This window comes from Oncorhynchus gorbuscha, linkage group LG08 (genome assembly GCF_021184085.1).
Source record: "Oncorhynchus gorbuscha isolate QuinsamMale2020 ecotype Even-year linkage group LG08, OgorEven_v1.0, whole genome shotgun sequence".
Taxonomy (NCBI): Eukaryota; Metazoa; Chordata; class Actinopteri; order Salmoniformes; family Salmonidae; genus Oncorhynchus; species Oncorhynchus gorbuscha.
In genome coordinates, this window is record NC_060180.1 from 6381387 (window position 1) to 6407735 (window position 26349).

Consider the following 26349-nt stretch of genomic DNA (forward strand, 5'->3'; position numbering starts at 1 on the left):
AGCTGCAGGGCCAAACAGTACTATACAGTAAGCTAGCCTACGGCAAGCTGCAGGGCCAAACAGTACTATACAGTAAGCTAGCCTACGGCAAACGGCAGGGCTAAACAGTACTATACAGTAAGCTAACCTACGGCAAGCTGCAGGGCCAAACAGTACTGAAATGAATGTATGTTTAACAATGCGAGTCATGCAGCAAGTCATGCTTTGCAGTGAAGTCTTTTTTTGTAGGAAGACACAGTTACAAATGCCATTGGTTAGATGAACAAAAAAAACGAAGAATCAGCTAAATAAAGCAACCTCCTCCACATGCAAACAGCTCAACATGGCGAGGTGGAGTGTTGTTAGTGCAACTGAAACAGTTCAGAGACATTCCCAGCACTGGAACCATCGGCCAAGAACACTGACCAAGCAGTCAACAAAAAGGTGGTTGGTTGTTGGTTACTTGGCTATGGATATCATATTGAATAGAGAACTGCCAAGACAGACGGTGATGGTTGGTCAGTCTGAAAGGGGTTTGGATGATTTATAGCAAGTACAAAGCTCAGTGTGCAGTACCACCTGTGTTGAATGCATGTATAGCCGTTTTGCATTTATAAAGGAACCCCCCCCCGGTACACAACATGACCAAAAGTATGTGGACACCTGCTCGCAGAACATCACATTCCAAAATCATGGGCATTAATATGGAGTTGGTCCCCCCTTCGCAGCTATAACAGCCTCCACTCTTCTGGGAAGGCTTTCCACTAGATGTTAGAACATTGCTGCAGGGACTTGCTTCCATTCAGGCACAAGAGCATTAGTGAGGTCGGGCACTGATGTTGGGTGATTAGGCCTGGCTCGCAGTCAGCGTTCCATTTCATCCCAAAGGTGTTTGACGGGGTTGATGTCAGGGCTCTGTGCAGGCCAGTCGAGTTCTTCCACACCGATCTCGGCATCTGTTTCTGTATGGACCTCGCATTGTGCACGGGGGCATTGTCATGTTGAAACAGGAAAGGGCCTTCCTCAAACTATTGCCACGAAGTTGAAAGCACAGAATCATCTAGAATGTCATCGTATGCTGTAGAGTTAAGATTTCCCTTCACTGGAACTAAGGAGCCTGGCTCAAACCATGAAAAAAAGCCCTTACAGTTGACCAGGGCAGGGCAGAAATTTGATGTACTGACTTGTTTGAAAAGTGGCATGCTATGACAGTGCCACATTGAAAGTTACTGAGCTCTTCAGTAAGACCAATCTACTGCCAGTGTTTGTCTAGGGAGATTGCATGGCTGTGTGCTCAATTCTATACACTTGTTAGCAACGGGTGTGGCTGAAATAGCCGAATCCACTAATTTGAAAGGGTGTCCACATACTTATATATATATATATATATATATATATATATATATATAGTGTATACAGAAAGTCTTGTAAAGTATTACAGGGTGATAGAATGACATTGTGAATACATACAGAATCTATTGTACACTGGTGGCACAAAGAAAGTAAAATATGTATTCACCCCTTATAGATAATCTGAGAACCACTGATAGATAGTGATCCCACTGGAGATCTACAATGATAATGAAGGTGAAGAATACAACATTCATTGCTGCTCTGCTCTTACTCCATAGACTGGTAAAAAAAATAGTCTCTCCCAAAATATATAGCTGATGTACATGAGCAGACTAGCACAACACAAGCGTACAGGAGTATAGGTGTGAACCTGTGTCTGTAGGTCACAGAGGGTAGCCAAACCCATGGTGGTCTTAAGGTCACTGCACTGTGCCTTGAAACCCTTTCACCGCACTCACCCCAGAATCTTCAAAGTGACCAATAGGTTCAACTCCAAGGTTCCATGGTCCACAGGGGTAAAACCACCAGGTTCTCTTAAAATTAACAGCATCGTAGCATCATCATCTTCTGCTTTTCACAGGCATCAGCAAGGTGAGGGCTAAGTAATGGCCTCAGCTGAGACACGCCAACAACTTGCAACATCTCTGACCCCATGACCAAATTGCCCAGCATTGGGACAATAAAGATTTTCTGAATCTGTTAACCATCTTCACACACTCAACATAAGCCCCTCTGCTTCTACGAAAATATGTCCTCCTTGTCCGAGTCTGGTGAGGTGGGTCTGGAGATCTCAAAGAGAGGCTTGGGGGAGCTGGGAGCTCTCCTTTGAGCTTTGAGGAGCTTCAGAGCCTCTGCTAGCTGAGTCTCCAGGCCAGCCATGCGGGTGTTCAAGGCCTTCAAGTCTTCTTTGAGCTCCAGCTTGAGCTCCAAGAGGGAAGCATGGAGAGTCTGCTCTGGGATAGGGTAGAAGGCATGCTGCTTGGCCACCTCAGGGGGTACCACAGGGCTGCGGTCCTGTGGCGTGTTGCCCGTGGTTCGGGCGCCGTCCCCCACGTTGTCCAGGCGCAGATCACTCTTGGTAATGCCGCTGTCGCACGAGCCGGTTTTCTTGAGCGAGGTCTGGGACTCGTGGGCTGCCCCTGCCTTGGTCCGTTCGGGTAGCGTCTCCATGGACTCGGCTTTGGACACCTTGGAAATTAAGAATATAATGTATTAATGCAGATGGATGGAGAGCTAATGCCAGGATTCAATCGGAGGTTGGGAATTCTGGTCTAAATATGTTATGTTTCTCGTTATACCTTGTTCCAGTTGGACTCCTTGAAGCGACCCCAGCCTTTGACCTTGGCTGGCTCGGACAATTGGAGAGACGGGGCCTGGAGCTGGGCTTTTTCTGAGGGGCCGGAGGTTGTGGACGCCAAGATGGAGATTGAAGGAATGGGCGTGGCTGGACTTTCGGTGACGGTGACAATGCTGGTGGTGGTAATGATTTCATGGATGGGAATGGGCTCAACATAAACGGTCTGGCCTCTCTCCAGGTCATCGGATGGGTCAGCCCGCTCCTGATGTACACGGGCCTCCTTCTGCTGCCGGAACCGCTGGAAGAGCCGACGGACCGGATGGTCCGGCGGGAGGTTGAGGGGCGCCTCATTCTTTCGTCTCAGGCGCTCCTCCTCCTCTCGTTTCACATCGCTGATCTTTCTGAACACAATCTGTAGAGAGACAACAGGCTCTTGATTAGTTCAATTCAACTATGAACTCCATCCTGTGTTATGTAGCTCATGTTGTGCATTGGGTGGTATGTCTAACCACATTATGCTAAGCTATCCGGAGATTACTGAAACTAACCAATAAACCAGAAGGTGCACTTTCAAATGAAATAAAAAATAAAATAGGGTCAATCAACTAAGTTTAGGTAAGTGAAAAAAACGTCAATGTGTTTCTGCACCAAATTCAGCTCTGTTCGATGATGAGCTTCTCTGACAGTTAAGACTAGCACACAGGTAAGTATCTATAGTAGGTAAGCATGGAAGTGCAGGTACAGTGCATTACTAATTTAAACCCATCAGACTGAAAACACAGCAAATCATGCCTTTTAAGGAATCCCTCAAAGGAAATATAAATGGCGACTCTTGTTTCTAGACTTTTTTTCTCGACAGAAACTCAATCATTCTTTAGCAGAACTTTAACCAAAACACAAAGCAGCTATTTTTGATTATTCTGGGTGACATTCAGAAAAAGATTGTTGTATTTATGCTGATACACTATTTTACACAGCAAATGTTGTCCATGTTGTCCCACAAATTACATTACTTTAACCATTCATGGTCAACACATTTACATTTACATTTTACATTTAAGTCATTTAGCAGACGCTCTTATCCAGAGCGACTTACAAATTGGTGCATTCACCTTATGACATCCAGTGGAACAGCCACTTTACAATAGTGCATCTAAATATTTTAAGGGGGGGAGGGGGGGTGAGAAGGATTACTTTATCCTATCCTAAGTATTCCTTAAAGAGGTGGGGTTTCAGGTGTCTCCGGAAGGTGGTGATTGACTCCGCTGTCCTGGCGTCGTTTCTTAGGATTTGTAAATATATATTCATAAGGAAAAGCACACGCAAAATATCAAAGTTCTATGCTTCGTATTTTCATTTATTTAGAGCCAGCACAAACACCTAACGTTTCAACTAGGTCTTTTTCAAGGGTGTGCTGTGTGAGAAAACTCCTGCAGTCTCTATTCATACAAGTTTGAGTGAACAACAATTGGCAATAATGGTCATTTCAATTAGACAATTGGATAGCAATCAATTAGTAAGTCACAGTTGACAATATTTTTTCGACATACAATATTTACAAAAGTCTACATACACAATACATTTAGACAAAATCAGAAGTCAACATGATATTGATAGGGCATGTTTTTCAAAGCAACGCTCCCATGATGTGCAAAGGCAAAACAATATTGATAAAAATAAATCAAAACATGGCCATGATACATAAAAAATAAAGGTCTGAGATTGATTTCCTCATTAAAGGGATAATTTAACGGCAATGAGACTCTTTTCTACTTGAGCCAGATGAACTTGAAAATGCCATTTTTATGTTTCTGTGTTCAGTATGAAGAAAGAGGCAGCTTTGCCAGCCAATGCTAACTAGCGTTAGCGCAATGACTGGACATCTATGGGAAAGAGAGAGCTAAAGAGGTAGAGAAAGATGGATAATATATGCAATGGAGTTGAAAAATATGAACTACAGGCAATCAGTATTCGAACAGGAGATATTAAACAAAGTATTGATGAAAATGAGCTCATCTTATGATGTTCATTGCAAAAATGTACTTATTGATTCAATGGACACACACACACACACACACACACACACACACACACACACACACACACACACACACACACACACACACACACACACACACACACACACACACACACACACACACACACACACACACACACACACACACACACACACACACACACACACACACACACACACACACACACAAAGACAGAAATATTAAACAACAAATAGATTAGTATGGCTATCCTCACATCTATGGAGACAAAGAATTAGCAGCACATTCTAGATTGCATTTGAAAACTATTACATTTGAGTGAAACCCCAAACCCTGCAGACATATGCGAAATGCATTTATGCTTATAACAAGTTATAAATCATTATACCTGTAAGCTTGTAGAAACGTTTTACCCAAAAGTCCAATCTGCTGGTTTATCATTAGTAGTTTGTTAAACTACTTCACAACAGGGCAGGTGGGACAGAGCCCCACCTGTTTAGCTAAAAAAAAAAACTATATATATATATATATATATACAGTGCATTCTGAAAGTATTCAGACCCCTTCCCTTTACCCACATTCTGTTATGTTACATCCTTATTCTAAAATTAATTAAATAAATACAAATTCCTAGCAATGTACACACACTGCACCATAATGACAAAGCGAAAATAGCTGTTCTTTTTTTTTTGCAAAAACAGAAATAACGTATTTATATAAGTATTCAGACCCTTTGCTATGAGACTTGAAATTGAGCTCAGGTGCATCCTGTTTCCATTGATCATCCTTGAGATGTTTCTACAACTTGACTGGAGTCCACCTGTGGTAAATTCAATTGATTGGACATGATTTGGAAAGGCACATACTATATAAGGTCCCACAGTTGACAGTGCATGTCAGAACAAAACCCAAGCCTTGAGGTTGAAAGAATTGCCCGTAGAGACAGGATTGTGTCAAGGTACAGATCTGGGGAAGGGTATCAAAATAATGTCTGCAGCATTGAAGGTCCCCAAGAACACATTGGCCTCCATCATTCTTAAATGGAAGAAGTTTGGAACCACCAAGACTCTTCCTAGAGCTGGTTGCCCGGACAAACTGATAAAGGGGAGGAGGGCCTTGATTAGATTAGGGAGGTGACCAAGAACTTCACAGTTCCTCTGTGGAGATGGGAGAACCTTCCAGAAGGACAGCCATCTCTGCAGTACTCCACCAATTAGGCCTTTATGGTAGAGTGGCCAGACAGAAGCCACTCCTCAGTAAGAGGCACATGACAGCCTGCTTGGAGTTTGCCAAAAAGGCACCTGAAGACTCTCAGAACATGAGAAACACGATTCTCTGGTCTGATGAAACCAAGATTCAACTCTTTGGCCTGAATACCAAGTGTCACGTCTGGAGGAAACCTGGCACCATCACTACGGTGAAGCATGGTGGTGGCAGCATCATGCTGTGGGGATGGTTTTTAGCGGCAGGGACTGGGAGAGTAGTCAGGATCGAGGGAAAGATGAACTGAGCAAGAGCAGAGATCCTTGATGAAAACCTGCACCAGAGTGCTCAGGACCTCAGACTCAGGTGAAAGTTCACCTTCCAACAGGACAATGACCCTAAGCACACAACCAAGACAACGCATGAGTGGCTTCGGGACAAGTCTCTGAATGTCCTTGAGTGGCCCAGCCAGAGTCCGGACATGAAACCGATCAAACATCTCTAATAATAATAATAGCTGTGCAGCAACGCTTCCCATCCAACCTGACAGAGCTTGAGAGGATCCGCAGAGAAGTATGAGAGAAACTCCCCAAATAAAGGTGTGCCAAGCTTGTAGCGTTATATCCAAGAAGACTCGAGGCTGTAATTGCTGCCGAAGGTGATACAACAAAGTACTGAGTAAAGGGTCTGAATACGTATGTAAATGTGGTATATCTGTTTTTCATTTTTAATAAATTAGCTAAAATGTCTAAAAACCTGTTTTTGCTTTGTCATTATGGGGTATTGTGTGTAGATTGATTAGATAAAAAAATAAAAATAATGCAGGTGTTTCAGCCTAGCTCAGTGCTTTCTGTGGTGGTGGGGCAGCCAGTGGAAAATACGGAGTGTAGGGGTTGGTAATGTTCTTTAGTTGCGCCATGATTGACTCAATGTTCTGTCACTCAAGGGGACACTATGAGTAAAGCTTGAAAATTCAAGCCCATAGACTTACAATAGAAGTGCACATCTTAAAAGGCTCAAGGTCATTGGCAACAGATAAAATTACTTCAAATAATGTTATATCTGCCTTAGCTTTGATTGGACTGATCATGTCAACATCATACTTTCAAAATGATAGCTGGCAAGCTAGATAAGCAGTCGTCATCATGAATCAAGTCAACAATCTACTAGCAAATCATATTCAATCCTTGTCATATGAAGAGAAATGATGGATTATATAACGTATTGGTGCTCATCGGCCATTGGACATAACCATTACACAAGAAGTTAGAAATGGCAAAATCCATGAATGCTGAGGCACGACTGCAGCCTTGGGTTTGAACCCAGGATGTGTGACCAGGAGACCCGACAGCACACGATTGTCCCAGCGTCGTCTGGGTTAGAGGAGGGTCTGGCCGACCAGGATTTCCTTGTCTCATGGTGCTCTAGCAACTGCTTGTGGTGGGCCGGGCACCTGCAAGCTGACCTCGGTCATCAGCTCGGTGGTGTTTCCTCCAACACATTGGTGCGGCTGGCTTCCGGGTTAAACGGACAGTGTGTCAAGAAGCAGTGCGGCTTGGCTCTCGACCTTCGGTAGGAGAGTTGCAGATAAGAGACAAGATTGTAACTTCTGGCCCATGGCGTTGTATGTGAATGTTTATCCTTTATTTTTTTACCCTCTTTTTCTCCCCAATTTCGTGATATCAAATTGCTAAAGTTTGAATACATTGGCCATGCTGTCAATCCAGCATGACTTCTGCCGCATTCAAAACAACTGGAAACTCGGAAATATCAGACTTCAGTGAGTTCAAGACAACTGGGAACACTGAAAGAAACTACCTTTGACTGGGAAAATTATTTTCAACGATCATCCAACTCGGAAAGTGGGGAACTCCAGCCTCTTTCTAGAGCCCAAAAGGACCGCCGCGCCACCGCCCTGTTCAAGTGAGCACAGCACAACAAGGTAAGTCTAAAAATGTCTTGTAAGTTGCTGCATGAATGATGTAATATGCCAGGGAGATAGCATTCCTTTCGTGGCCACAGAATACATAAGTGTATGTTGTGTAGTAAGCTGTTAGTAGCCCATGTGTCTCACCCTAATAATTTGGTCCCTTCCCCCCCTCATAACTTAGCCTACTGTTCTGACTTGGTGGTGCACATGTAGGCTATAGCCTGTTTTAGAGAAATGTAATCGTTGAATATTGTAAGAGCTTTCATTGTCTGCTTATATGCCGCCTTTATTTATCCTACAGTTCTGACTTGGTGTACAGGGAGAATAATGTAAGAGCGATAACTATGTCCGTCCTAGCTCGGATTGCCTCTTATCCGCTCATTGTTCCCTTATGCCATAGTTTGTACATCTCAATTGTCAGTGAAACCACATTTGTTTAAGCAAGTCAGCCATATCAGCTATGTTTTTTTAAAGGCAGTAAATGAGGCTGAATGAACTGTTTTGCTGCCCAAAAAAATGTGCGGCACTTTGCCCCACCAAGATTTACATGCTAAAATCTACACAATATAAATCCCAAACATTTTCTGCTATTATAATTCCTCTTACCAAGTAATGCGTTAAATATCAGATCTCTCTACATGGTTCTAAGCCTCCAACCCCCAAGCGAAATGATAGTGTCATGAACATCGAAGTCAGAGATGTGGCTTGGCATCTATTATTCAGTGAGCTGCTGAATTGCCAGCTGGCTGCTTCAGAGAACAAAAGCTTCACGTCAATTGGGTATTTTTTATTTTATGTAAGGAGGCAAGCTTAATTTAGGTTAAGCCAGTGACTCTCATCATAGGGGGGGGGGGGTAATCATGGCAAACACTGTAACTGTAACGGTTGAGGAGGAGTAGTAGGAAGGACGAGGAAAAGTAGTAGGAAGGATCGGAGGACCAATGTGCAGCGTCGTAAGTGTTCATGATATTTATTATAACTCATAACACTAAAGAACAATAAATAAAGCGACAACGAACCAAACAAAAAGTCCTGTACGCTAAATACACTAAACACAGAACAGAAAATAATCACCCACCACTCAAAGGTGAAACCAGGCTACCTAAGTATGGTTCTCAATCAGGGACAACGATTGACAGCAGCCTCTGATTGAGAACCATACCAGGCCAAACACAGAAATTATAGAAAAAAGAACATGGACTGCCCACCCCAACTCACGCCCTGACCATACAAAAACAAAGACAAAACAAAGGAACTAAGGTCATAACGTGACAGTAACTTTAACTCTGTCACTAGCCCACATATACAGTGCCTTCAGAAAGTATTAAGCTTTCATAAGTTCAGGAGTAAAAATGTCTTCTACAAGTCACATAATAAGGTGCATGGACACTGTGCAACAATAGTATTTTACATGATTTGTGAATGACTACCTCATCTCTTTATCCCCCACATAAAATTATCTGTAAGGTCCCTGAGCCGAGCAGTGATTTTCAAACACAGATGTAACCACCAAGATCAGGGAGATTTTCCAATGCCTCGCAAAGAAGGGCACCTATTGGTAGGTTGGTAGTGGTATTTTTTTCTTTTTTAAGCTGACATTGAATATCCCTTTGAGCATGGTGAAGCTATTTCTTACACTTTGGATGGTGTATCAATACTAGAGGTCGACCGATTATGATTATTTAACGCCGATACCGATTATTGGAGGACCCCAAAAAAACGCAGATACCGAATAAGTTGGCCGATTTATATATATATATACAGTATATCACAAAAGTGAGTACACCCCTCACATTTTTGTAAATATTTGAGTATATCTTTTCATGTGACAACACTGAAGAAATGACACTTTGCTACAATGTAAAGTAGTAAGTGTACAGCTTGTATAACAGTGTAAATTTGCTGTCCCCTCAAAATACCTCAACACACAGCCATTAATGTCTAAACCGTTGGCAACAAAAGGGATTATACCCCTAAGTAAAAATGTCCAAATTGGGCCCAGTTAGCCATTTTCCCTCCCCGGTGTCATGTGACTCATTAGTGTTACAAGGTCTCAGGTGTGAATGGGGAAAAGGTGGGGAAAAGGTGTGTTAAATTTGGTGTCGTCGCTCTCACATTCCCTCATACTGACTGGTCACTGGAAGTTCAACATGGCACCTCATGGCAAAATAATTGTTGCTCTACATAAAGATGGCCTGGGCTATAAGAAGAAGACCCTGAAACTGAGCTGCAGCACGGTGGCCAAGACCATACAGCGGTTTAACTGGACAGGTTCCACTCAGAACAGGCCTCGCCATGGTCGACCAAAGAAGTTAAGTGCACATGCTCAGCGTCATATCCAGAGGTTGTCTTTGGGAAATAGACGTATGAGTGCTGCCAGCATTGCTGCATAGGTAGAAGGGGTGGGTGGTCAGCCTGTCAGTGCTCAGACCATATGCCATATGCAATCAAATTGGTCTGCATGGCTGTCGTCCCAGAAGGCAGCCTCTTCTAAAGATGATGCACAAGAAAGCCCGCAAACAGTTTGCTGAAGACAAGCAGACTAAGGACATGGATTACTGGAACCATGTCCTGTGGTCTGATGAGACCAAGATAAACTTATTTGGTTCAGATGGTGTCAAGCGTGTGTGGCGGCAACCAGGTGAGGAGTACAAAGACAAGTGTGTTTTGCCTACAGTCAAGCGTGGTGGTGGGAGTGTCATGGTCTGAGGCTGAATGAGTGTTGCCGGCACTGGGGAGCTACAGTTCATTGAGGGAACCATGAATGCCAACATGTATTGTGACATACTGAAGCAGAGCATGATCCCCTCCCTTCGGAGACTGGGCCGTAGGGCAGTATTCCAACATAACGACCTCAAACACACCTCCAAGACGACCACTGCCTTGCTAAAGAAGCTGAGGGTAAAGGTGATGGACTGGCCAAGCATGTCTCCAGCATCTGTGGGACATCCTCAAACAGAAGGTGGAGGAGTGCAAGATCTCTAACATCCACCAGCTCCTTGATGTCGTCTTGGAGGAGTGGAAGAGGACTCCAGTGGCAACCTGTGAAGCTCTGGTGAACTCCATGCCCACGAGGGTTAAGGCAGTGCTAGAAAATGATGGTGGCCACACAAAATATTGACACTTTGGGACCAATTTGGACATTTTCACTTAGGGGTGTACTCACTTTTGTTGCCAGCGGTTTAGACATTAATGGCTGTGTGTTGAGGTATTTTGAGGGGACAGCAAATTTGCACTGTTATACAAGCTGTACACTCACTACTTTACATTGTAGCAAAGTGTCATTTCTTCAGTGTTGTCACATGAAAAGATATACTCAAATATTTACAAAAATGTGAGGGGTGTACTCACTTTTGTGATATACTATATATATATATATATATATATATATATATATATATATATATATATATAGTAATAATGACAATTACAACAATACTGAATTAACACTTAATTTAATATAATACATAAATAACATTTATTTAGTCTGAAATAAATAATGAAACATGTTCAATTTGGGTTAAATAATTCTTGGCTTGGCTGGTGTGGGGGCCAGCTGTGTTGTTGAGTTGCTGAGCAACGGAGATGCTGGGCCAAGTTTTGAACTCTGAAAAAGATGTGAGCATTGTCAGAAATTCTACAAAATGTAGCACCTCTTTGGTTCTCTATTGACACGTGAGAACAATAAATTATAAATGTATTAACTGTTGCCCCTACAAGTCTAATGGTCACTTTACAGATGCTGTAGTCTCGTTCTTATCCAATGCCTTGATATTGAGCTAGGTCTAGGGAACAAATTGTATTTTTTTCCTAATGCTAACGACCCTGGAAAATAATTTCTTAGCGGTCACAGTATCATGTCTTGTTGTGTTAACATTTGTGGCTAACTTTAGCTAGAAAGTTAGCTTAACATAGCTAGCACGTTAGCTTAACATACCTAGCAGGTTAATGTAACATAGCTATACAGGTTAATGTAACATAGCTATACAGGTTAATGTAACATAGTTAGCAGGTTAGCCTTACGTGGTTCAGTCTAGGGTTAGCAAACATACTAAGTAGTTGCAAATTGGAATGGTTGTGGTTAACTAAAGTTGCTAATTAGCTATGATGCTAAAGCTGTCCCGACCCGATTCAAGACGCAACCTTTGGTTTGATAGACATGTGCCTCATACGCTCACCCATCCTCCCCAACCAACCTCCCTACTTTCGTTTCTGTCTAAAGTAACCTGTGGTCTTAAGTAACCAGACCATTTGTAACATATCATACGTATCGGAGGTATCGCTTCCAAAAAAGGGTACTATCATAAATCTAGTCGGAGCGAACAGGCTGCACAGGCATGCACATGTACACACACACACCTGATTTATCTGATACAAATACAGACAACAATACTGGATGTACAGTATGGAAGCAAACATAATGTACTTTACCCAGTGGCGATTTTAGCATGTAAATCTTGGTGGGGGGATTTTTTTTTGTGGGATTCATTCCAGCAAAGCCCCTACACAACACTAAACAATACATTAATTGCACAATAATGGTGACAAACGGTGCCCACAAACTATTAGTGCCTACATAAAGCTGACCCAACAGCAGAGTCCCAACACCTTACCACCGCTACACCTGGCTATCAGCGGAGCCTTGTCTGGAAGAGAAACAGTTCATTCAACCTCATTTACTTCCTTAAAAAACATAGCTGATATGGCTACTGACAATTGAGATGTACAAACTATGGCATAAGGGGACGACAAGCGGATTTGAAATGTACAGCGACAGAATTCAGAACATGAGCTGTTCTTAGAGTGTTCTCCCTGTACACCAAGTCAGAACCATAGAATAAATAAAGGGGGCATATAAGCAGACAATGAAAGCTTTTAAAATGTTTGATGATTACATTTCTCAAAAACAATGTAATAGCTACATGTGCACCACCAAGTCAGAACAGTAGGCGAAATTAAGAGGTGAAAATAGACCAAAATATTAGGGTGGGGCACATGGGCTACTGACAGCTTATGGGTACAACGTACACTTAGTATTACTTTCTTAACTACATTATACATATCCCCCTGGCATATTACATAATTTATGCAGCAGCATACAATACATTTTTGGACTCACCTTGTTGTGCTGTGCTCACTTGAACAGGAAGGTGGCGCGACAGTCCTTTGTGGGCAAATTTTGTCATCAAACTTTGTCAAATTCTGCCATTCTCTGGATTTATGGTGCTTTCAAGACAACTGTGAACTCCCCAAAAAAGTTAAATCATGGTGATGTCAGTGATCTTTAGGTCATTGTTCTAGAAAGAGGCCCGAGTTCCAGAGTTACAATTTTGAGTTTTATCAAATAGAGGTCGACCGATTAATTAGGGCCGATTTCAAGTTCATGACAATCGGTAATCTGCCTTTTTGGATGCCGATTATGGCCGATTACATTGCAATCCACGAGGAAACTGTGTGGCAGGCTGACCACCTGTTGCGCGAGTGCAGCGCCAAAAGGACCTTGTGGCTGCAAGGAGCCAAGGTAAGTTACTAGCTAGCATTAAACGTATCTTACAAAAAATATTCAATCGTCACATAATCACTCGTTAACTACACATGGTTGATGATATTACTAGGTTACCTAGCTTGTCCTGCATTGCATATAATCAATGCGGTGCCTGTTAATTTACCATTGAATCACAGCCTACTTCAACAGCCAAACAGGTGATGATTTAACAAAAGCGCAATTGCGAAAAAAGCACATTCATTTCACAAATGTACCTAACCATAAACATCAATGCCTTTCTTAAAATCAACACACAGAAGTATATTTTTTAAACCTGCAGATTTAGTTAAAATAAATGCATGTTAGCAGGTAATATTAACTAGGGAAATGGTGTGACTTCTCCTGCGTTCAGTGCAGGCAGAGTCAGGGTGTATGCAACAGAGGCCGTCTGGCTCATTGACAACTGGGTTTCTTCCTAACAAAGACCGTAATTCATTTGACAGAATTTTACATAATTATGACATAACATTGAAGTTTGTGCAATGTAACAGCAATATTTAGACTTAGGGTTGCCACCCGTTCGATAAAATATGGAACGGTTAGGTATTTCACTGAAAGAATAAACGTTTTGTTTTCGAAATCATCGTTTCCGGATTTGACCATATTAATGACCAAATACTCGTATTTCTGTGTGTTTATTATAATTAAGTCTATGATTTGATATTTGATAGAGCAGTCTGACTGAGCAGTGGTAGGCAGCAGCAGGCTCGTAAGCATTCATTCAAACAGCACTTTACTGCATTTACCAGCAGCTCTTAGCAATGCTTGAAGCACAGAGCTGTTTATGACTTCAAGCCTATCAACTCCCGAGATTAGGCTGGCAATACTCAAGTGCCTATAAGAACATCCAATAGTCAAGGTATATGAAATACAAATGGTATAGAGAGAAATAGTCGACGCGTCATAATTCCTATAATAACTAGAACCTAAAACTTCTTAACTGGGAATATTGAAGAACTGGGAATATTGAATTACCAGCTTTCATATGTTCTCATGTTCTAAGCAAGGAACTTAAAACGTTTTCAACATGACACAAATTGCACTTGTACTTTCTTCTAGAACAATGTTTTTGCATTATTTATTTGACACTAAATATATTTTATTTATGCATTATATTAAGTTAAAATAAAAGGGTTCATTGTTCGTTCAGTATTGTTGTAATTGTCATTATTACAAATATATATAAAAATCATCCGATTAATCGGTATCTGCTTTTTTTTGTTGGTCCTCCAATAAATCGGTATCAATATCGGCGTTGAAAATCATAAAATCGGTCAACCTCTAGTATCAAAGTTCAAAACTAATTTTCCCCAGTAGTAAAAATACATTTTACACTTCCCAGTTGTCTTGAACTCACTTGTCAGATTTTGCAGTTCTGAGTTAACAGTTGTTTTGAGCGCGGCACAAATCATGCTTCACTGCCAGCATTGCCAATGTTGAATGTTTATCATTTTAAACTCGGAAAACAGACCCTTAATCTTAAGACTTGGGACCACACAGCCACTCCACTGAATAGCAGGCTAATGATTACTTTGCAATGCTTGCAGTTAGCCACTGATTCTTTCCAAACCACTCATTGTTGAATTTGTGATTTCCAACTTGTTGTGGAATGGGTATGTCCAATGGCCGATGAGTAACAATATGTTTTATCTATAATGTCTCTTCATTATTTCTCTTCATATGGGGATTAAAAAGGATTTACCAGTTGATTGTCAACTTGATTCATGATGATCACCTCTAGCTAAGATTTTCCAAGCTCTACCCTTAGACTTGGCGGTCACGTAGTGTCCTCATGAGTGGCAGAACACTGAGCCAATCATGGTGCAACGCTCTGTATTTTCTGCAGGCTTGCCCCACCACCACCACAGAAAGCACTGAGCTAGACTGAAACACCTGCATTTTGGAGCTGCCTTACTCAAGAAAACAAAAAAGACACTGTGTTTCTAAATTTTTATTTTATTTAACTAGGCAAGTCAGTTAAGAACAAATTCTTATTTACAATGATGGCCTACACCGGATGACGCTGGGCCAATTGTGCACCGCCCTATGGGACTCCCAATCACGGCCGGTTGTGATACAGCCTGGATTCGAACAAGGGTGTCTGTAGTGACAACCTGGGATGCAGTGCCTTAGACTGCTGCGCCACTCGGGAACGTATGCGTTTAAAAAAAACTCAATTATATATATTTTTACATTGTTTACAAACTGATATGTGATGTATTAATGCCAACATAACATGAAAAACAGGCGAGCCCCATTTGTTGCTAAAATTGTGGGGCTCGGCCACACCTTTAATGATGGGTCGCCACTGACTGTACCATAGTTATCTAACTCTTCGTTGTTGCTGTCTGCTTTGTTTGCTTTAATATTCCATATCACCTCAAGGGAGGAACCAATGCCTTGCTGTGTGCAGAGCAGTCAAGACATGTCTTGCTTTGTGCAGAGCAGTCAAGACCAATGGTGTGTACAAAGAAAAATTGTGGCCTGAGGTATTGAGGTGTTAGTGTTGCACTTTTCTCTTTAGATAAAAGACAGAGACCGGGTACACAGACATGGTAACACACAGACATGCACGGACAGTGTTGGTGTGCGTATTTGTGCTTGTGTATTTTGAGACAGACATGTGCTCAGTCAGTAAGGAACTCCCATGGCGCAGTCTGAAAGTTCATAACTCGCCTATGGCTCAAGCCTTACTTTCTCATGGGGACGCTATGCTAACATAGCCTTCTGCCTCATGAACCACTCAAGCTAACGCAGAGCAAATCCAGTCTGCATAAGACAAAACAACAGCCATGGTCATTTAAAAGATATATATATATATAAATATAAATATATATATATATAAATAAATGCTACCCAACTTTTTATTAAAAGTGCTTTATCTGTTAGCTTATCATTGCTATTCATAATTCACTTTCACAATTTGAAACTGAAAGACAGTCTTTTCAGAGTAATACTGCACCCAAACCCAAGTCATTTGAAGGTGTAGCAGAAGACCCCTAAAGGCAAAGCAAGCAGTGTCATTTTGATTCTCTTTCGATAGATCAATGGGCATGGACGACTCACCATTTTATTGTATCCATGGCGATGCCAACAGGGTGTTACTTCTTCTAAGACTTGCCATCAGCATCTGGGTCCACTCAGCCATAACAAAACACAAAGTAGGTTGATGCTGTAGTGTATTCATGTCGTCTTCAGAGGCTCATTAGACGTATGATATGCATTGATGTGTGACACTAATGTATCTGTCTTTTCTCTGAATGCTGTTACAACGCAAAGGAAGATACAAATGAAAAAACTGTACCAGATAAGAGTTTAAACTTATAACATACCAATCTGTTGGAATTAAACCAAATGAGACATACAATATATTATGTATATTTTGTATTCAAGTGTGATCCCAATGTTGGCGTCTCTTTCTCTCTTCTACTCCCTCGTTTGGCCTAACAGAGGAGTAGATTCTGTCTCTCTCCCTCTCCCTCTCTTTCTCTCTTCTACTCCTTCGTTTGGCCTAACAGAGGAGTAGATTCTGTCTCTCTCCCTCTCCCTCTCTTTCTCTCTTCTACTCCTTTGTTTGGCCTAACAGACCCATAGAAGTAGATTCTGTCTCTCTCCCTCTCCCTCGCTTTCTCTCTTCTACTCCTTCATTTGGCCTAACAGAGGAGTAGATTCTGTCTCTCTCCCTCTCCCTCTCTTTCTCTCTTCTACTCCTTTGTTTGGCCTAACAGAGCCATAGAAGTAGATTCTGTCTCTCTCCCTCTCTTTCTCTCTTCTACTCCTTCGTTTGGCCTAACAGAGGAGTAGATTCTGTCTCTCTCCCTCTCCCTCTCTTTCTCTCTTCTACTCCTTCGTTTGGTTTAACAGAGCCATAGAAGTAGATTCTGTCTCTCTCCCTCTCCCTGTGTGCAGTATATTGATTGGTTTATTCTTTAGCATGGCCTTTGGCTCTCTACCACCCATGCTGACAGCAGTATAGAGAGAGCAGTGTGCTCCCTACCCAGACCAGAGTACCCATCAACCACCACTTCCACCCCCCACCCATATTTCACCAACTGGCAAACACCATCTGAAGCCCTGTGGGAACGAACACACACACACACACACACACACACACACACACACACACACACACACACACACACACACACACACACACACACACACACACACACACACACACACACACACACACACACACACACACACACACACACACACACACACACACACCCTCTCAACTCAATCTAACACCCCCTGCCCTTTTAATCTCTGACCACTCCCCTCACCAGAAACCCTCATTACCATCCACCCTGACAGCGAAATTACCACTCCCCTCACCAGAAACCCACCCGCTCCATATGCTATACTCTTAGAGGTTCCATCTAGAACCTAAAAGGTTTATAAGGCTATCCACATAGGAGAACCCTTTAAAGAACCCTTTTTGGTTCCAAGTAGAACCCTTTCCACATGGAACCCAAAAAGGATTCTACCTGGAACTAAAAAGGGTTCTCCAGTGAGGACAGCCGAAGAACCGAAGAAGAGTATAGCACTCCAAGCCCGCGTTGAAGATGCTGAGGCGAGAGTGAAGATGCTGAGTGTTCCTGCCTGGACCAGCATGGGATTAGCGCATTAGAATGAGGGCAAGGGAAGGCAGTGGCAGAGTGTGTGCCTTTGCGATCGACTGCACAACTGATCCTCTCAAATGTCCTCTGTCTCTTACACAGCCGGCGTCCCAAATGGTACCATATTCCCTATAACTCTATGGGTCCTGGTCAAAAGTAGTGCACTATATTGGGAATAGCGTGCCATTTAGGAGTCCACTCGCACAGAAGTAAAAAAACTCTGCTTCTGTGATATTTCACACCAACACTTTGTCATTAAGCTGTCTTTATAGTGACATGTTGTCCACGTCATTTAAAATGTGGTCCTTTGATTTCCCCGTCAGGCAGAACAGAAAAGAAATCTGCCATTCACAACAGCAGAAGTCCAAACTATGGTTACATAAGAGGAGGAACCCAGCGGGCAAAGCGGGTTGAATGACATCAATCCACATCAAGGAGAGACGAGTGTTCGACTTGCTTTTTAAATTTGAATTGGTGTCATTACAACCAGTTACTATACCCTGATGAAGACAGATTGGCTGTCTAAACGATCTGAGCTCATGGAGTGTGCGGCCCTCCTTTCATTTTTAAATCTGGTTGAATGTCATTGCAACCCATTTATAGGTTGAAATCGGGTTGTAATGATGTTGATGCAACCAGTTTTGCCCACTGGGGAAGATGGCTAGGTGACAATATTGCAACCGTAAATTTCATCGACATGGTCCTTCTGTAGCTCAGTTGGTAGAGCATGGCGCTTGTAACGCCAGGGTAGTGGGTTCGATCCCCGGGACCACCCATACGTAGAATGTATGCACACATGACTGTAAGTCGCTTTGGATAAAAGCGTCTGCTAAATGGCATATATTATTATTATTATTATTATATTACCCTAATCGTGGAAGGGTGTACTTTTCATTACCACGATTAATTTGTTTTCACTATAACTGTGACAGTGGACTAAGATCCATGTTCACATACTGCCATCCTTCTTAGTCCCCTCAGAATTGAGCATTCGGTTCCCTTTGCCCCAAACACTGCTGCTGATTGTAAATTGCTTCCTGCATTGAACCGTTATTGAAGCCCTCCTCCTCCTCCATAGCCAGCCAAACACACACACACACACACAAACACATGATTATCTGCCACCCTGGTAGTTTACCTCATGTGGAGCCTCACACTCCTGTTCACTCACACAGCTCCTTCCCAACTCTCTATAATTCAATACATTTCTCAGAATATTAAATATACTGCATTCGGAAAGTATTCAGACCCCTTCCCCTTTTGTTAACGCTCATCAATCTACACACAATACCCCATAATGATAAAGCAAAAACACGGTTTTAGTCATTTTTGCAAATGTATTAAAAAAACAACAACAGAAATACCTTATTTACATTATATTCAGACCCTTTGCTATGAGACTCGACATTAAGCTCAGGTGCATCCTGTTTCCATTGATCATCCTTGAGATGTTTCTACAACTTTATTGGAGTATACCTGTGGTAAATTCAATTTATTGAACATGATTTGGAAAGATACACACCTGTCTATATAAGGTCCCACAGTTGATAGTGCATGTCAGAGAAAAAACCAAACCATGAGATCGAAGGAATTGTACGTAGAGCTTAGAGACAGGATTGTGTCGAGGCACAGATCTGAGGAAGGGTACCAAAACATTTCTGCAGCATTGAAGGTCCCCAAGAACAATTGGCCTCCACTGTTCTGAAATGGAAGAAGTTTGGGACCACCAAGACTCTTCCTAGAGCTGGCCGCCCATCCAAACAGCAATCGGGGGAAAAGGGCCTTGGTCAGGGAGGTGACCAAGAACCCCATGGTCACTCTGACAGAGCTCCAGAGTTCCTCTGTGGAGATGGGAGAACCTTCCAGAAGGACAACAATCTCTGCATCACTCCACAAATCAGGCCATTATGGTGGAGTGGCCAGGCAGAAGCCACTCCTCAGTAAAAGGCACATGACAGCCCACTTGGGGTTTGCCAAAAGGTACCTAAAGACTCTCAGAACATGAGAAACAAGATTCTCTGGTCTGATGAAACCAAGATTGAACTCTATAGGTTGAATGCCAAGCGTTCTGGCGGAAACCTGGTACCATCCATAAGGTGAAGCATGGTAGAGGTAGCATCATGCTGTGGGGATGTTTTTCAGCGGCAGGGACTGGGAGACTAGTGAGGATCGAGGGAAAGATGAATGGAGCAAAGTACAGAGAGATCCTTGATGAAGTCCTGAGCGCTTTTGAGCAGGTTTTCAGACTGGGGCGAAGGTTCACCTTCCAACAGGACAACGACCATAAGCACACAGCAAAGACAACGCCGGGGTGGCTTTGGGACAAGTCTCTGAATGTCCCTGAGTGGCCCAGCCAGAGCCCGGACTTGAACCCGATCGAACATCTCTGAAGAGACCTGAAAATAGCTGTGCAGTATGCTACCAATCCAACCTGACAGAGCTTGAGAAGATGCGCAGAGAAGAATGTGAGAAACTCCCAAATACAGGTGTGCCAAGCTTGTGGAATCATAACCAAGAAGACTTGAGGGTGTAATCGCTGGCAAAGGTGTTTCGTCAATGTACTGAGTAAAGGGTCTGAATACTTATGTAAATGTCATATTTCAGTTTTATGAATATCTGCATCTTTCTCTCCATTAAATAAGTCCTTAACTTTGGGTCAGAGAAAGGTGCTGTATAAGCTAAAACTCTCTTAAATTCTCTCTCTCTCAGAAAGATTCAAAATAAAGAATTTTACAATGAATAAGTGGTAACTGATGTAATATAACGTATTTATAATATTATGTGGAAATGCAAAATGCTCTCACACAACTGTAATGTACTTTGTTATATTATGTAAAATGCTAAATATTATCTCTCTGATTGTTGAAGTGTGTTTTATTTGTCAGCTTAAAAGCATTCCGAACTGCAATTTGGAATCCATTAATAACATTAGCTCTATCATTATAAATAGTCTGACATTTTCAACTGATTTCACCTGACTATATAATAGAGCAATGTTATACTATTATGCATTTTCTTGGTTCTATCACAATGATTACATCAGCCCCCATCCGGCAAATCTGAGGCGCGTTCAGCAGGATGCAACATTTTGGAATGATTTTGGAACGTTCAGATAGAAATGTCGAGCAAATATGCCTCAGTTCAGTTGGTGGCATTTCAATTCGTGGGCGCAGGTTATAATATGGTTGTAATTGTTTTAATAAAAAATCAAATAAAAAATAAACACTTTAGTTTAGTCAATATTTTCTTAACTCTATTTCTTGAACTGCATTGTTGGTTAAGAGCTTGTAAGTAAGCATTTCACGGTAAGGTCTACACCTGTTGTGTTAGGCGCATGTGACAAATACAATTTGATTTGAAATATGATTTGATTATGTCCTGAAACATTGTAAATAAAATCAAGCACCCATAATACAGGAAATGTGTGGGCATACACCAGTGTTACCGTCTTCCAATACATTTTCCCATATAACAACAGTTATTTCTCATAATTAGTAACATATCTCTGAGGAATTGGATGCTGCTGCTGGTTGTCTCTCCAATCAATGACACAACAGGTTGGTGATGAATAGCCCTTATGCCAGAGGACAACGCTGAGCGTTCAACATATGCTCATCATTGCTCATACAGGTCACGCACACACCCATAACCATATGATATAATGACAGATTATTCATCATCATCCACTTTGATTAAAATGAATCACGCTTCTCGGATTTAATGGTAGTCCCACAAACCTGGGTTGCATAAAATACACTGGTGTGGCTTATGCAACTGTAATTGTCACAACTAACATCTTTCAATGGTAATGGTATTTTCCATTAGACTGCACAGCCCTGGGAAAAAACATGAATCCTTTGCTGACCCTTGCCACATTCTAATGTAGCTGAGAAATCTAAGGTGATCAAGTACAGTGCCTTGCAAAAATATTCACCCCTCTTGGTGTTTTTCCTATTTTGTTGCATTACAACCTGTAATTTAAATGTATTTTTATTTGGATTTCATGTAATGGACAAACACAAAATAGTCCAAATTGGTGAAGTATAAAAAAATGGTGTATTCAACACCTTGTCTATGAAGCCCCTAAATAAGATCTGGTGCAACCAATTACCTCCAGAAGTCACATAATTAGTTAAATAAAGTCCACCTGTGTGCAATCTAAGTGTCACATGATCTCAGTATATATTCACACATCTGTTTTGAAAGGCCACAGAGTTTGCAACACCACTAAGCAAGGGGCACCACCAAGAAAGTGGAACTATGAAGACCAAGGAGCTCTCCAAACAGGTCAGGGACAAAGAAAAAAATATCAGAAACTTCAAACATCCCACGGAGCACCATTAAATCCATTATTAAAAAATTGAAAGAATATGGCATCACAACAAACCTGCCAAAAGAGGGCCGCACACCAAAACTCATGGACCAGGCAAGGAGGGCATTAATCAGAGAGGCAACAAAGAGACCAAAGATAACCCTGAGTATCTGTCCATAGGACCACTTTAAGCCGTACACTCCATAGAGCTGGGCTTTACGGAATAGTGGCCAGAAAAAAGCCATTGCTTAAAGACAAAAATAGGCAAACACGTTTGGCAAAAGGCATGTGGGAGACTTCCCAAACATATGGAAGAAGGTACTCTGGTCAGAGCTTTTTGGCCATCAAGGAAAACTATGCCTGGCGCAAACCCAACACCTCTCATCACCACGAGAACATCATCCCCACAGTGAAGCATGGTGGTGGCAGCATCATGCTATGGGGATGTTTTTCAACGACAGGGACTGGGAAACTGGTCAGATTTGAATGAATGATGGATGCCGCTAAATACAGGGAATCCCTAAGGGAAACCTATTTCAGTCTTCCAGAGATTTGAGACTGGGACGGAGGTTCAGCTTCCAGCAGGACAATGACTCTGGGCATACTGCTAAAGCAACACTTGAGTGGTTTAAGGGGAAACCTTTACATGTCTTGGAATGGTCTAGTCAAAGCCCAGACCTCAATACAGTTGAGAATCTGTGGTATGACTTAAATATTCCTGGACACCAGCGGATCCCATCCAACTTGAAGGAGCTGGAGCAGTTTTGCCTTGAAGAATGGGCAAAAATCCCAGTGGGTAGATGTGCCAAGCTTATAGAGACATACCCCAAGAGACTTGCAGCTGTAATTGCTGAAAAAGGATGGCTTTATTGTTTTTGTATACTGGTTGTGTTTTCGTCTTTATTAAAGATGTATACAAGTAACCACGCTGCATTTTGGTCCGCCTCTCCTTCAACTCAAGGAAACCGTTACACTTATTTCTTGTTTGATTCATGAAAAAAAATATTTTGCATCTTCAAAGTGGTAGGCATGTTGTGTAAATCAAATGATACAACCCCCCCAAAAAATATATTTAAATTACAGATTGTAAGGCAACTGTAACGTCGTTCTTTGTTTGTAGAAAGAGAGTTGGACCGAAATGAAGCGTGGTGGTTAGTCATGACTTTAATGGAAAAAGTGACACATGAAATAACTAATACAAAATACAAAACAACAAACGGAACGTGAAACCTAATTACAGCCTATCTGGTGAAACTACACAGAGACAGGAACAATCACCCACGAAATACACAGTGAAAACCAGGCTACCTAAATACGGTTCCCAATCAGAGACTACGAGAATCACCTGACTGATTGAGAACCGCCTCAGGCAGCCAACCTATTCTACACCCCTACTCAACCACAATCCCAATACCTACAAAACCCCCAATACGAAACACAACATAAACCCATGTCACACCCTGGCCTGACCAAATATTCAACGAAAACACAAAACACTAAGACCAAGACGCAACAAAATAGGAAAAATGCCAAGGGGGTGAATATTCTCGTAAGCCACTGTATTATTACCATATAATGTTTTCCTACTCTCATAAAGTCAGACATTCTACTCTACTAAAGTAATATCCCATGAAGATACATATTACTAGATTATTGTAATATTATTATATATTAAACATTTGTTTTAATGATGTGTGATATCCTCTCTCACTACTCTGTCCTCTAACTCCCATTACCCAGCATGCACCATTCTGTAAATGCTCTTCTGTCCCTCCCGCGCCCATGGACAGGAAATGGTCTGGTAGAAGACATGTTTCTGATATGTCCGTACAACCCTAGCTCCTAGGTGAGATTGATGTTGTTAGGAAGGAGGAGGTCTGTCTCAATAAATCACCCGAGTTTAGTTAAGGTCTATAAATCTGCCCGGAGACCAGTCATTAAACACACTGCTGCAGATGGTGGGAGACAGAGACTGTCACTACAACTCAGAATCAACATGTTCTAGCCACTCAAATCCTTCCCCTTCACTCCCATCTACAGCAAGTCTCCATTCCAGTCTTCCCCTTGTTCTCCCAATTCTCTTCCTCTATAGCACTTTGCCACTCTTTAAAAAGGCCCACTACTTAATTCTGAGGAAACAATAAAACAGCAGCCCACCACTTGGTTTCTCATACAGCAACTCTTCTATCCATTCGTCTTCCCTATTTCCCTTCTCTAATGCTCTATCCTCCCTCTTCCTTTCTGTAGCTTCATATCTGCCACCCTTTCATTTCCTTGGGATCATGTCTAAAGTCTCAATCCACATAGTGGTGTTTCATATGGATGAGAGGACGTTTTGCTGACAAATGGCGGGCTTTTGTAAGCTCATTACACTGCCCTCGTAGGAAAAGCTCTGTTAACAACAGAGGAAGTAAACTTTGTTTTACAGATTTCCTTGGTAGGGTAAGGTCCTTTGAAGGGTAAGGTGGTCGCTCTTGGGATGTTTAGTGAGCAGAAAGGACGAGATCAGCAGAGATCAGGGCATCAGCAGAGTTTGGTGCTGATGAGGCAGGAATGGACAGACGAGTGAGGAGGAGGGGATGAGGAGGAGGAAGGGTGAGGCCAAGTCTGGGTCTGAGGGGTAAGTTCAGCCTGCCAGGGTTCATCGGTACTGTAGCATTTACTGTGGACAGACACAACCCAATGCACCAAATCTTCCTAGTAAGTCTCAATAGCACAATACTGTTCATAGATTGAGATAGAAATACTAAATAGTTCTCTATGGATACAACTGGCCAACTAAGTGCAGTCAGTCTGTTCTTTCTTTCTTTTAGATCTGACTGATTTATAGTCCATGTTATCAATTGTCTGTAGTGGCTGGCTTTTGAATTTATACTAAGGCTATTGAATTAGCAGCAATGAGCAGCACCAGGAAACCAAACTAAAGCTACATGCCTTAATGGTCCACTCTTCAATTCTCCAAGCATTCGGCTGCTGCAAATTTCCAGTTTACTGCTTTGTGTTGAAGCAGATCACATACATTCTAAAAAGTATCCTATACTCAATATATTGAAACAACAATTTGCATCCAGGATAATAAGTCAGCACGCAAATACACACAGGAGAGGGAGCACTATATATTTATTTAACTAGGCAAGTCAGTTAAGATCAAATTCTTATTTACAATGACAGCCTAGAAACAGTGGGTTAACTGCCTTGTTCAGGGGCAGAACGACAGATTTTTACCTTGTCAGCTCGGGGATTCGATCTCGTAACCTTTCAGTTTCTGGCCCAACACTCTAACCACTAGGCTACCTGCCGCCCCAAAATACCATATGAATGACATCAGTAAGTAGAGGGAAGTCCCCTGATGCTTCACTCAGTGCTACGGTAAGCGCTAGCTGTGTGGAGGAAGCCTCAGGTAAGCTAATACATTCTGGAAACAAAACGTTCCATGGTCATCAAAGTATTGGATTTCACCAAAGCAGATAAGGTAAGCTCTAGAGACCTTGAGTTTTACAATCTCAGCTAATCCCTAAAACAAACGTGGCCCATGCACCACTTTCCCCCAATGGGGTTTGGCATCTCAGGGGCCAATAGGTTGATATTGATGAACGTCACAATAGGCCACTATGGCGTAAACTGGTCATGGCAGCTTCAGACAGAACAGAGATCTATGTTGTCAGTGGATTTAAAACTGAGTGGTGTTTGGAGGTTTTGTTAGGTATGTTAGTAATGGATTTAGCTCAACTGGCGCAGGATGGGGCATCACAGTCAGTGGTGCTGCATTATGTGTGCTGCATTATGTGACCAATCAAAAGGACATTCCACTCAATCTGCTCATCGATTGGCTCCTGAGAGAGAACCGGGTGAAGCGTGCCAAGTAACCTTTTCTAACCTCTGTTACATTGCTATGTAATCACTCACCCTTTACACCACACACACACACACACACGCACACACACACACAAACACACACACACACCCCAAATGCCTGTAAATCTACCTTGAAAGACATGGTAGCGATCATAATAACTAGTAAACAAGAGACAGATGATCAACAGATCTGTCAGATAACATCATGGACCCCGTCAAGTCAACACCAATCCAC

At 42.1% G+C, this 26349-nt stretch overlaps 1 protein-coding gene across 5 annotated transcripts in view; it reads right to left on the minus strand.

Moving 5' to 3' along the window:
* Nucleotides 1-1417: 1417 nt before the first annotated feature.
* LOC124040719 (potassium voltage-gated channel subfamily H member 1-like) overlaps nt 1418-26349 on the minus strand; it is a 91436-nt gene continuing 66504 nt past the window's right edge. For all 5 annotated transcript variants that reach the window (XM_046357803.1, XM_046357801.1, XM_046357802.1 and 2 more), the window contains 2 exons: nt 2631-3041; nt 1418-2520 (listed from right to left, as the gene is read on the minus strand). In XM_046357803.1, the coding sequence (XP_046213759.1) occupies nt 2071-2520; nt 2631-3041 (861 nt within the window). In that variant the 3' untranslated portion in view covers nt 1418-2070. The remainder of the gene's footprint in view (nt 2521-2630; nt 3042-26349) is intronic.